The sequence below is a fragment of the Budorcas taxicolor genome, chromosome 23 (genome assembly GCF_023091745.1).
Source record: "Budorcas taxicolor isolate Tak-1 chromosome 23, Takin1.1, whole genome shotgun sequence".
In the NCBI taxonomy this organism is placed as follows: domain Eukaryota; kingdom Metazoa; phylum Chordata; class Mammalia; order Artiodactyla; family Bovidae; genus Budorcas; species Budorcas taxicolor.
In genome coordinates, this window is record NC_068932.1 from 21441093 (window position 1) to 21453630 (window position 12538).

The window sequence follows — 12538 nt, forward strand, 5'->3', positions numbered from 1 at the left end:
GTACTGATGCCCGTTCTCGGAACTATGCAAAGGGCAGAGGCTGGGAGTCTGGATGCTTGGCTCCCACCCCTGTCCTACCTCACCGGGGCACTTTCAGGGTCCAGGGGCCTCTGAAGTTTCCAGGCCCACATGGGACAATCAAAACCTGACTGAGCTCCCCCATTTCCCTCGGGTGAGGATGACTGTTATTTTTGTAGCTGAGAACGTGGAATCCCACGGATTTTTACTGCCCTTCACCCAACCTCTCCTTCCTCTACCCCACAATGAATGTATTTATTGTAAACTGGCTACACTTCTTTAGAAATGCCCCCGCTCACCACGCAGGTAGGCGGGACAGGCACATGACAGAGTGGGGAGGCTGGGCTCAGCTCCTCCCCCTACTGTTGGTTAATAAATACCCTTTTCCCCACAGCTACTATGAGTGGTCTGCTTGGTCTAGGCTGGTCTTCCCCTGATCACCAGGAGACAGGCTTCTAAGCTTATGATAAAGATGCTTCAGGGTGGGCTTTGCTTTCCATACAACCATTTTCAGGGCTTCCCTAGTGGCCCAGTGGTAAAGAATTCGGCTGCCAATGCAGGAGACATGGTCCGGGAAGATCCCATGAGCAACTACGCCAGTGCGTCACAGCTACTGAGCCTGTGCTCTAGAGCCCGGGAATGCAACTACTGAGCTATTCACCACAACTACTGAAGCCCATGTGCGCTAGAGTCTGTGCTTCACAACAAGAGAAGCCACCGCAATGAGGCTATGCACAACTAGAGAAAGCCAGTGTGCAGCAATGAGGACCCGACACAGCCAAAAATAAAATTATTATTTTTTTAATTTTGCAGAAGGTGGGATCCTCAGCTTCCATCCTGTTTGTCCTGAGCAGGCACACAGGCTTTTTAAAATGATCACTATTTACTGATCATGGTGATAAGGGGATGACAAAATTAATGACAATTCAAGAATTCATACAAAAGTTTCTAGGTTGTTACCTCCTGGCTCTTTTTCTCATCATCTCCTCCCCTCCCTAGTTCTAGAAGATGTTGCCTATTAATCAGATGGTCTGAGAATCACTCTTTCCAAGGGTTAAGCCTAGATTAATCATATGGCCTTTGATACTACACCATCCTGAAGAGTTATTATTCATTTGCTTCTGGTTTTAGAAGTCAAAAATTGGTGTTATTTTGAAGCAGACTTCAAGTGTGACCTTGGCAAATTTATCAACTTCAGTTTTCTAATCTGCACACAACATTCACATAGATATAAAGGGCCTAGCCCAATGCCAGGCTCACAGCAGACTCTCTTGGTCACTGGCTACAGAAACAAGCCAAAAGGAATTCTTCAGAAGCCAGCCTTGAAAGCCCTCACTGTGCTTTGAGATCACTATTATTGATTTGGATTTAAGAAATGAAGACCAAGTCAAATCTCTGAAGATTCTCAGGTTTCAGGATGTCAACTGGCTAAGAATGAGGAGACTCACAGTCCCTGCCCCTAACGGTGGACATCAAAACAGACAGGCAGCTCTTCTTTATCCCAAGCAAAAGTACCCATTGGTGGACTCCATCTATCTCCCGTGAAGCAAACCAGGAGCAGGAACCACCTCTGCTGGAGTGAGAGTCCAAACTATGGGTATGGAGTTGGTCTTCATTGTGCTGGCCGCTGGGTCGGGGCAGGATTCTGGACCTCTCGAGGGCGCAGCCCGCCCAGTGCTGTCGGTTTGTTGGTGAAGGGGTGCCACTGACCCTGGATGCTAGGACTGTCCGTGTGGAAGGGCTTGCGGATGCGGATCACGTCCAAGCCCGACTGGTCGGCCAGCTTCTGCACCAGTGTGGCGATCTCCTCGACCGACTTGCAGTTCAGGTTCTCCTCGCGCACAGCCCCATTAACTGGTCGAAGGGAGATGGGGATAACAGAAGCGGAGCAGGGGTCAGACGAGCGGCAGGCAAACGGGCCGAGCCCCGCTCCGACGCCGCCCTCCAGCCCTCGCCCGGCCCCACTCACGGTATTCGGCCACTACTCTCGGCACACAGCACGGCCGCGGGTTCACATATATGACGACCCCGGGATTCCGGCGGGCGAAGTCGGTCACCTCCCGTTCCACGAACTCCCTGAGGGACCAGAGAAGGGTGAGCAAGGTGACCCCTGACCCGGGGCGACCGCGGCTGGAGTCGCACCCCCGCGCCCGGAGTGGCACCCCCGCACCCTTCCTCGGCTCACCTGGCGCCGCGGGACGAGGGCGCATCACGGCTGAGGCTAAAGCTGAGCCGCTGCAGCTGCTGCACGTAGCGACCCAGCCCGTTGTGCAGGACACTCCCCAGGAAGCGGCTCGCGGTCCCGCGGGCAGTCATAGCCACAGCTCTCCGGTCGCAAATCCGGGTCTCGCGGAGTAGGGGCGGGGCGAACCAGAGGCTTCCGCTTCCGGGAACACTTGCAACGCGCTAGTTTTGCTTCCGAAGTCACGGCTAGTGGCTCGCGTGTAACACATGTTGCAGGCGACAGGGGTTAGACGAGAGTGGTGACCCGGGGGCTGGGGTCAGGAGCGGCGGAGCTCCTAGCCGTGGAGCCGAGGAAGCCACCCGGCGGAGGCACGACGGGCGCCCCTCGGCGGGAGCGGCGGAGCAACACTCTAGTCGCCTGGAGTCCCCTTGAGGGGAGCGGTGGAACGGTCCTTTAGCAGGGGCCCCAGAGGAGGGAGACCACGGAAGGGACACAGACGGCTGCAGAGATGAGGACGATGAAGAGGGGCAGTGGAGGGGCGGTATTGGCGAGGAGATGATCGAGAGAAACCGCGTCAGGAAGGGGCGGCGCGGAAGGTGGCAGAGGTGAGGTAGCTGTGGAGGGACCGGCCAGAGGGAGGCGGACGTGAAAAAGTCCTCTGGCGTGGATGTGAGGTGGCAATGTAGAGGGGCTGAAGAGGATTCAGAGGGAGAAGAGAGCTGCGTGCAGGGTCCCTAGGGTATGACCTAGTAGTGAAGGCACCCGAACCAGGCACCTAAGGCATTTCAAGCAGTAACTGCCTCCGTTTGAGTAGGAATGTGGGTCCTCCTCCGAAGCGGGTACCCCCTCCGCATCCTGCTGCCCCTGCGTGGGGCGTGGATGGGACGGAGAGGCCTGCCCCGAAGCTTGGCCCCGGGCCCTCCTCGCCGACGGTACAGGAAGGAGGCTCTTCCCTCCTTGGAGGCACCAGTGTTGCCTGTAACCACAACTGAAATCCGCCAGTATTTGCGGGCCCGTGGGATCCCCTTCCAGGATGGACACAGCTGCCTGCGGGCACCGAGTCCCTTTGTGGAGGCCTCAAAGCTCAAGGACCAGACTGGTGCAGCCTCTTCCTTCAGCCTCTTCATTGACAAGACCACGGGCCGCTTTCTCTGCATGACCACCCTGGCAGAGGGGAGCTGGGAAGACTTTCAAGCCAGCGTGGAGGGGCAAGGGGATGGGGCCAGAGAAGGGGTCCTACTCAGTGAGGCCCCAGAAGCTGAGGACAGCGAGGAGGTCCGGAGGATCTGGGACCGAGCCATACCTCTCTGGGAGCTGCCTGAGCCAGAGGAGTCCCAGCTAGCTCGCATGATGTTTGGCCTCACCAGAGTGACAGATGACACACTTAAGCGTTTCAGCGTGCGCTATCTGCGGCCTGCTCGCAAGCTTGTCTTCCCTTGGTTCTCCCCTGGAGGTTTGGGATTGCGAGGCCTGAAGCTACTTGGGGCTGAAACCCAGGGCAATGGGGTGCAGTATGTGGAGACCACCATTCCCCGGCCTGGTGCCTACCACAACCTGTTTGGGTTACCACTGATCAGTCGACGAGATGTTGAAGTGGTATTGACAAGTCGAGAGCTGGACAGTCTGGCCTTGAACCAATCCACAGGGCTGCCCACTCTAGCCCTACCCCGAGGAACAGCCTGCTTACCCCCTGCCCTGCTTCCTTACCTCGAACAGTTCCGACGGGTCGTGCTCTGGCTGGGGAATGACCTGAGGTCCTGGGAAGCTGCCAAGTTGTTTGCCCGAAAACTGAACCCCAAACGATGCTCCTTGGTGCGGCCTGGGGACCAGCAGCTGTCTCCACTGGAGGCTCTGAACCAAGGCTTAAACCTTTCTCGTATTCTGCGTACTGCCCTGCCCGCCTGGCACAAGTCTATCGTGTCTTTCCGGCAGCTTCGGGAGGAGGTGCTAGGAGAACTGTCAAACGTGGAGCAGGCAGCTGGTGTTCGCTGGAGCCGCTTCCCAGACCTCAATCGTCTTTTGAAGGGACATCGGAAGGGCGAGCTGACAGTCTTCACAGGTAACCCTTTGGGAACTTATTGCTTGGGTGGGTTTGGGGGCAGAGGATTAGATGACTAAAGCATGTGGGTTTGGGCAATATTAAATGTTTAAGAGGAGCCTTCGCCTCCCAACTTTGAAGTTTCTTGTGGATCTTGGTTTCAAGGTTAGGGCTTTTTTCCCTCACCCAAGTCTGTGTTCAACCCCTGTGCAGGGCCAACAGGCAGTGGAAAGACAACATTCATCAGTGAATATGCCCTGGATTTGTGTACCCAAGGAGTGAACACGCTGTGGGGTAGCTTTGAGATCAGCAACGTGAGACTAGCCCGTGTCATGCTGACACAGTTTGCTGTGGGACGACTGGAAGAGCAACTGGACAAATACGATGAGTGGGCTGACCGCTTTGAGGACTTGCCCCTCTATTTCATGACTTTTCATGGGCAACAGAGCATCAGGTGAGGTTTCCAGGCCTCGGCTTTCAGAGAACAGGAGGGCAGGAGAACAGACTCCCAACAGAGTCTTCAGACTGCCATGGTCTAGAGACCAGTCATTACTTGTAACTGACTCTGGAATTCATTGTCTCTTCCTCTTCCCAGGACTGTAATAGACACAATGCAACATGCAGTCTATGTTTACGACATTTGTCATGTGGTCATCGACAATCTGCAGTTCATGATGGGTCATGAGCAGCTGTCCACAGACAGGTGACATCCTCCTCTTGTCTAGCTGTAACCCACTTAAACACACATCTTCTCAGGCAGCTGGCCTCTGGGTAAACACTGTACGCTTGTTTTCTGACATATGTGCAGGCACATACCTCTCTATATGTATTTCTGTCTGTATAGAGGTGTGTGGTATGACAGTGGTAAATGTGGATAGGGATTTAAGTGTGAGTCCTTGGGCAAAGGGAAGTAGAGTGATGCTGTGGTAAGATGTGAACGAATCAGGAGTATGTGTTCATTCTTGTCCTTCTGTGTCTGTTAACCTCTTTGCTTTGTTGGGCAGGATTGCAGCTCAAGACTACATTGTCGGGGCCTTTCGGAAGTTTGCAACAGACAGTAGCTGCCATGTAACACTGGTCATTCACCCCCGAAAAGAGGATGATGATAAAGAACTACAGACAGCATCCATTTTTGGCTCAGCCAAAGTAAGTGGACTTTAGAGGATCTCAAGCTATGGGGAGTAGAGGGGGCAGGTATGACCAGGGACAGCCCTCATTCAGCCTTAAATCATCTTGACTACCCATCTGGAACAGGCAGGAGGCAGCTGCCTCTGGAGTCATGACATGAAGAATACATGTGCTATGTATTCTGGCGGTGCAGTGGTGAAGACTGTGCTTCCAATGCAAGGAGCAAGGGTTGGAGACCTGGTCAGGGAACTAAGATCCCACATGCCATATAGCACAGCACAAAAAAAAAGGAGACTGATTACAACTCAATATGATATAATACTTGGGGCTTCCCTTGTGGCTCAGCTGGTAAAGAATCTGCCTGCAACACGGGAGACCTGGGTTCTATCCCTAGGTTGCAGATCCCCTAGAGAAGGGAAAAGGCTACCTACTCCAGTATTCTGGCCTGGAGAATTCCATGGACTAAGTGGAAGTCCATGGGGTGGCAAAGAGTTGGACATGACAGAGCGAGTTTCACTTTCATGATAATACTAAGAACTATGATAGGCAGCACAGGTATTTGGGGAGAAAAGGCATCTGAGTCAGCCTGGGACATCTGGGGAGGCTTCTTAGAAGAGGTGTCAACAAAGGTGGGGTTGGGTTTTGGCCAACAATAGGTATGAAATAAGCAAGTAAGTGGGAGGGCCCTCTGCGCAGCAGGACCAGCCTGGGATCCTGGAGCTTCCATGGCACACTGAGTGAGTGCCTATTATGTGCCAGGCCTGGGCTGGGCACTAGGAAGACAGGGCAAGGAATGCAAACTATGTGCCATGATGAAACAGACATGGAACTGGGGAAAAGAATGACAAGTGGAAATATGCTGGTGCCTTTTTTATTTATGGGGATCAAGAATGTTCTCTCCAGGCAAGTGAGACATTTAGACTGGGACCTAAATGCTAAGGAGTTCAGGTTGAGTGAGGTCGTGAGCCAAGGAGCCAGATGTGTTAGCAGCAGAGGGAACAGCATGTTCACAACCTGGGACAGCAGCAGGGTTGTCGGGCAGCTAAAATACTCAAGTGACCCCAGCATTTTGGTCAGTAGTTCAGAGAGCTTTGGTGACAGGGGAAGTACTTTTCCCTTTCCACATTCTTGCTATTCCTGCATTCTCAGCCTTCCTTTGTGCTCCTCTCATATATCTTCTTGCTCCTTCCTTCTGTCCCTTATCCCCCAGGCAAGCCAGGAAGCAGACAACGTTCTGATCCTGCAGGACAGGAAACTGGTAACTGGGCCAGGGAAACGGTATCTGCAGGTGTCCAAGAACCGCTTTGATGGAGATGTAGGTGTCTTCCCACTTGAATTCAACAAGAGTTCTCTCACCTTCTCCATACCACCAAAGAGCAAGGCCCGGCTCAAGAAGATCAAGGATGACAATGGACTAGTGGCCAAAAAGCCCTCTTCTGGCAAAAAGGGGGCTATGCCCCAGATCTCTGAGACTTGTTCCAACCAGGCCCGCAACCCCAACCAGCCAGACCTCTCCAAGCCTTCAAGGTGAAGACACTGCAGAGCTGGACATTGAAACATGCCTGGCAGGACAGTGTGGGGTAGAGACTCTCAGTCCTCTGCTAGGGCTGCCTCTGTCCTGTAGTTGTAAGCTATGGGCCCCTGTCTCACCCTGAGGGGCTTAGCATAGGGAATGGTTTCATTTCGAGAGATTTCAATTTAGCAAATATTTGAGAACCTACTATGTGCTAGGCTTGGTTCTAGATTCTGGGAAAATAGCACTGACAAGACAGATGAGGTCCCTGCTTCCATGGAACCTGTAATCTGGTAGAAGAGACAAGCAATGAGCAAATACACACAAAACATAGTTCTCAATAGTGAAAATATGCTCTAAAGGAGAAAAATACAGTAATGTGATAGTGCTTACAGTCTAGAGTAATATTTGAAAAGGTATCTCTGAGCAGAGGACATTTGAGCTGGGACCTCTAAAGAACTAGGATTGAGCCATGTGAACATGTGGAGAAAGAGGAGTGCAGGCAGAGGAAAAAGTAAATACAGAGGCCCTGAGGTGAGAACGAGCAAGTTGAGGTCAAAGCAGAGGGGTCAGGCTCCCTGAACCTGTAGGGGAATAGGGGAACTTCTTGTCAAAACTCCAGCCCAGGCTTTCAGAGCCAAGGGGTGACATGGTGGACACCAAACTCCTCTACCTGCCACTCTGAAGCCTCCCCTGAAGTGGTGCTTAATACCATCTGATCTAGGTGCTTCACCCTTGTATTAATAACACCAGGGCTAGCTACAAAGGTGGAAGCCTGGAAGAGAGCCATGGAAGGGAGCTGTGAGCCCAGAGTGCCTGCCACCTAGACACTCATTCCATGGTATGCTGCTTTGGACTGCTGGAGTGGATGCAATCAAGACTTTTTGTAGAGCCTTTTCCAGTTTTACTGAAAAAAAAAATAAAAATATATATTTTTTCCATTGCCTTTGTTACTCTGCTTTTTCTTATTTGACCACCAGGTGTCTCCCTAGTCTTTAACTGGATTTTCCTTGAACTGAATTTTCCTCTCACTTTTTGAATTGGGAGTGGATAAGTCCCCTCCCCCACTCCGTTGGAGCTGCGTGCTCCCAAGAAAGCAGGATCTGCGTGCATGCATGCACACCCTTATACCTCTTCATGGCCTAGGGAAGATAGGATGGTGCTTCTTTATCCCTGTCTTCCCTGAGGATCTCCATGTGATCCCTGGCAGAGGTGTGGGTCACTGGGCCCCATGCCTGAGACCTTGCCTGACCAGCTGTCCCTCTGTGACATGAGTCACTCAGTGGCCTCGCTCATTGTGGATTCAGGCTCAGCATACTCTTATCTGCTCCCCACCCACTTCCATTTCCCTCTCTTGTACCCTCTCCGGGTTTCTCTTATGTTAGTGTGTGTTAGAACTCGGTTTCTTGTTTAAAAATGCAGTCCCTAGGCCCTACTCTTCCCCGAATCCTGACACACGGGCATTTCTGATTCTGGAGGTTTCAGGAGAGGTTGCAGGACTCGTTTTTAAGAAACTCTGAAGGAGATCGTAAAGTAACTTATGCAGAAAGAGACCATGTCAGAAATATTGCTAAATGATAACACTTTCCCATGTCACTTCCTCAGATATTCTAAAGTCTGTTTCCCTTTAGATTTGCCTGCAAGAGTAGTGAGAATGCAAGATGTTCGAAGGGGGCTGGAGAGAAGCCTTTTGTTAAGGGGGATATTTGAGGGGGGGTGTCCTGCTTCCTGGAAGCAAGGCTGCCTTTTCAAGCATTCCTTGTCAACCTGAGAGGGAGGTCTGGAACCCTGTGGAATGGTTTGGGGTCTCTGGTCTGTTGTGTGTGAGAACTGTGACTACAATTGTTTCCTGAAACAGACCCTGGAACAAAGCTGTTCTCTAGGGGGAGGGAAGGGGGACCTCCTCCAGGGCCTCCCTTCTTGGGGGTCTCTCCCAGACTGGCTGGAGCCAGGCCTCCTAATCCTGCAGTAATCATTCCCAGCCGCTGGCTGGTCTAGGCCTCATCCAGGGTCTATAACGTTGAACGTCAGCCATGCCTTCCAGATGCACACTACCAGGTCAGTCCTACCTGTAAGGATGTGGGTTCCACATTCTGGTCTGTGCTCAGGAAATCTTTCAGGGATTTCCAAAAGGAGACTTTTATGAGGTCTATGAATTGGGGATAGAGGGATAGATACACACTTGCCTGTCTTGCCCCACCCTTCTAGCAGACAGCCCACACAGCAAACCAGAATGGTAGGGGGGAGGGGAAGCTAATGATCCCCCAGCCCCACCCCTACACACGCACACACATTCCATTACACACCTGTCTTAAACCCCTCACGTGAAAATTAGCCCAAAGTATTTCAGGAGTCCCTGGAGCCCAAAAATTAGCAGTTAATCGCTGGGTCTTATGTAAGGTCCCTAGGAGTCGCTGTTTCTGTACCCCACCTAAGTGGATTGAGGCAAACTGCCTGGGCTAGAACCAGTACTCGGCCTGTGCCCAACTGGAATCTCCCTGAGAGCTGAGGGACAGCCTGGCCCAGTAGAGTCCAGCTGGATCTGCAGGTTTGTCCTCAGATTCTCTAACCCACTTGGCTGTAAGGGGGCAGCTTTGGTCCCCCATCCCTTCACTGGGGATGGGTCTCAGAAGAGACTCAACTCAAAGGGCTCCTGCTGCCCAAGTACTCAGGCTGCAGATATGACCCAAATACCTGTAGACATCACGGTCTGCCCTCCCACAGGCTGCCTTGGGTGCCATGGAGGGAGGGACCCTTTGGTGCAATACAGGTCAACTTCCTGTTTGTGCCTGTGGGTGGAACTTTATAAGTCTAAGAGAAGCCTGACTACACTCTGGGGGGCGGGGGGGGGGGGGTGCAAAACTGGCAAGCCTGCTTACCGGGCAGACACCTACTCCAGGGGAGGGGGAAGTGTTGGTTCTGCTTGAGCAGCCCCAACCTCAGAGGTGTGTGTGAGGAAGGGCGGGGTCTGTTTTGGTGAAATCCGAGCCTTCTTCGTCTGCTTCCCAGGGGTTTTCCCTGTGTCTGGGGAGTGGGCTGAGAGTGGACCAGGCTGGGCTCCCTACAGACCAGAGGATGGTGGCAGTAAAGCCCTATAGTCAACTTGGTTAGGGCAGCCAGGTAGCTTAGCTTAGCTGTGGCGCCGCTGGCCCCTTCCTAGATCAAAAGCCAGTTCCAGAAGCTGCGAAGTCAGAAGTCCGAGGGGCAGTCTTGGGCCACCGTCGCAACACTGCTTGGCAGGGTACCAGATCTGCTGCTGAGGGGGTGCTGGGCAGACCACTCCCCTGCCTTGGTCGGGGGCGCGGCCTCAGCCGCCCCGCCCCCTCCACCAAGCCCGGGCCGAGCGCGCTGGGGAGCCGGCGGATCTGCGGCCAGGAGGTGCCGGCCCTGGGTCAGGAGCCCAACGGGAGCTGGAACGGCGGTTAAGGTAGCGCTGGGTGAGTGAGTGGGGGCGCCGCGGCGGTGTAGGAACTCTCGCCTCCTGCACACCCCCGCCCCGGAGTGAACTTTCCCCATCCCGGGAAGCCGGGGATTGGGGTGAAGAGACGGGTCCTCAGTCCAGGGGCCGCGGGCGAAGAGTCTGAACAGGGAACCTACACGAAAACTCACACCGACGGGCGCACACACGCGTGCACACAGACCCACGCGCGTACTGGAGACACCTGAATACACGTGCACTGCGGGGCGGACGCGCCTAGTGAGTTTCGCTTGCTGTCGGCGATCAGCGCCGCTGGCCCGCGCGGACCCCCAGCGGGCAGGGTGTGCTGCTGTCGCGTAGTTGATGAGGGTGGGAGAAAAGGGCCTCCCAGTGTCCGCGGACGGGGGCGGGCCAGGTGGGACGCCTCCGGAGGTTCCGGCTTCCTTGCTGCCCGCAGGTGAAGACTAAGACGTAAACAGGCGTTGAGCACGTCATCGCTTCGCAGACCCGTGGGCTGTACGGGGGGAGCCTCGCGGCGGGAACCTCCCTCCCCAGGACTAAGCGAGTTTGAAAGATACCTTGCCGGGCTGTATTCCATTCTCCACCTGGAGGGGATAAGCCCTTCCCCAGGAATGGGAGCACAACGCCCCCCGGAGTTGGGGTAGCGAAGGAGGACAACAGACTGTTGGGACTGAGAGGGTTGGTTACCTGGGCTCCTCACCTTCCTTCTCCGGAACATGTTGCCCCCATTCCTGAAGATACCCGAGAGGGGGGCAATTCTGGCAGTGTACAGCAGCCTCCGCCAGAACCTCCAGCCCCGGGGAGCAGCTGCGCGAACGCCTGTGGGTCCCCTTTCTTACTACACTCCTCCTTGCGGAACTGGGAGCTCCTCCCCTCAAAGTAGGAGCAGAAAGCCCACTCACGCAAGAGTAGGAGTCCCCCTTCCCCAGAGAATGCATGACCGTACACATCCTCTCTATACCAGAGTGGGCCCGTCTCCCTCTGGTAGAAGGGAGCACGGCCCCCTCCCCCCAGCGAATGAGAGTGGGCAGCGGCCCTCGGCCTCCCTCTCCACCACCCCCCCTACCCCTCCACACACGCTGAGCCCAGCTGCTGCCTGAGCTTCTGGGCAGGCTGCCAGAAAGGGGAGGAGGCTCCTGGTGCCCCAGGAGGCTGGGATCAGGGCAAGGCCAGAAGAGGGGGTCTCTATGGGGGTGGGGCTCAGTCTGTACTTGTGAGGCAAGAGGGTCTAGGGTGAGCCTGAGGGTGGCTGGGCTATGTTTCCCTTTCCAGGGAAAAAGAAAGAAAACAACTCTTTCCATGGAGCTAAAAATAGAACTGAGAGCCGGCCAGGCTGCGGCCTGGAAGGGGGGGGGGGTGCGGGGCGGGGGGAATGCTCCTTCCTGGGGCAGAGGAGCTCTGGCAGGCCTTAGTTCTGGGGGGCGGGGTTAGGGGGCAGGAGGCTGTCCTTGCCCAGGGATGCGGGCATCAGCTGACCTGGTTAGGTCACAGAAACCCCTATGGGAAAGTCTGTGTGATAAAATGTTTGTGAAATACGACGTGTATGTTTTAAAAGTTGTCTTTGTGACTGAAAAAGACTGTCATAGTGTGAAAAAAGCTTGGGAGGCAAGTATAGTCAAGATTGTGACTGGGTGCAAAGGAACTTGAGCTGTGAAAGCTTGTGCACAACTAGCCGTGATACCGAGTGTGTATCTCTGTGAGTTGGCCTGATTATGGCAAGAAGGGACATGGAACCTTCTGATGGACCAGACAGACTGAGTGATTGTGTCTGAGACTGAGTGTGGGAAAGGTCGTGTGGGTGTTTAGATTGTGTTGTTTGCCAGAGGGTGAGAGTATCCTTGACCCTGAGAAGACAGTGGAACGTTGTCTGCTGTGAGGCTGGTGTAAGCTTGGCCTGTAGGTTTGGACCAGCTCCCCCACTGGGGTGACTTTTGGGGGCCCAGGGGACGTCTCTCTCTGAGCATTTATCTCTTAGCCAATGAGTCTGAGGGAAGGTTGGGCAGCAAAGAACCGCGCTCGAGGAAGGCCTGGGCTCTCCCGAGAGGGAGTACAGCACTGGGGAGAAGGGTAGGGGCCCCCCAAGTTTGGGGGTGGCTGTGTTCTCCGAACGGGCCGCCAGGTGGCGCCGCCTCCGCAAATCCAAGCGTGCCTTCTGCAAGCGGCTGGGGGTGGGGCAGGCACCCACCAAGCGTCGGCCCCCGACTTGTGCCGGGACGC

At 54.4% G+C, this 12538-nt stretch overlaps 2 protein-coding genes across 2 annotated transcripts; one reads left to right on the forward strand and one right to left on the reverse strand.

Moving 5' to 3' along the window:
* Nucleotides 1-810: 810 nt before the first annotated feature.
* Nucleotides 811-2354, reverse strand: MRPL43 (mitochondrial ribosomal protein L43). The gene is made up of 3 exons (XM_052660706.1): nt 2204-2354; nt 1988-2094; nt 811-1872 (listed from the first exon to the last, which is right to left on the reverse strand). The coding sequence occupies exons 1-3, from the start codon at nt 2332-2334 to the stop codon at nt 1631-1633; spliced, it is 480 nt and encodes a 159-aa protein (XP_052516666.1). The 5' UTR covers nt 2335-2354; the 3' UTR covers nt 811-1630.
* Nucleotides 2355-2452: 98 nt separating this feature from the next.
* Nucleotides 2453-7795, forward strand: TWNK (twinkle mtDNA helicase). Its single transcript, XM_052660810.1, has 5 exons — nt 2453-4262; nt 4455-4695; nt 4837-4944; nt 5246-5387; nt 6580-7795. Exons 1-5 carry the CDS (start codon nt 3020-3022, stop codon nt 6898-6900), a joined length of 2055 nt encoding a protein of 684 aa, XP_052516770.1. The 5' UTR covers nt 2453-3019; the 3' UTR covers nt 6901-7795.
* Nucleotides 7796-12538: the final 4743 nt, after the last annotated feature.

Bases quoted from the DNA above. Each gene is read 5' to 3' on its own strand.
- MRPL43 (XM_052660706.1), bottom strand. From the start codon at position 2,334: ATGACTGCCCGCGGGACCGCGAGCCGCTTCCTGGGGAGTGTCCTGCAC. The intron at 2,095-2,203 runs GTGAGCCGAGGA...CTGGTCCCTCAG, and splicing joins CCCTCGTCCCGCGGCGCCAG to GGAGTTCGTGGAACGGGAGG. The intron at 1,873-1,987 runs GTGAGTGGGGCC...CCCTTCGACCAG, and splicing joins GAGAGTAGTGGCCGAATACC to TTAATGGGGCTGTGCGCGAG.
- TWNK (XM_052660810.1), top strand. From the start codon at position 3,020: ATGTGGGTCCTCCTCCGAAGCGGGTACCCCCTCCGCATCCTGCTGCCC. The intron at 4,945-5,245 runs GTGACATCCTCC...TTTGTTGGGCAG, and splicing joins GAGCAGCTGTCCACAGACAG to GATTGCAGCTCAAGACTACA. The intron at 5,388-6,579 runs GTAAGTGGACTT...CTTATCCCCCAG, and splicing joins CCATTTTTGGCTCAGCCAAA to GCAAGCCAGGAAGCAGACAA.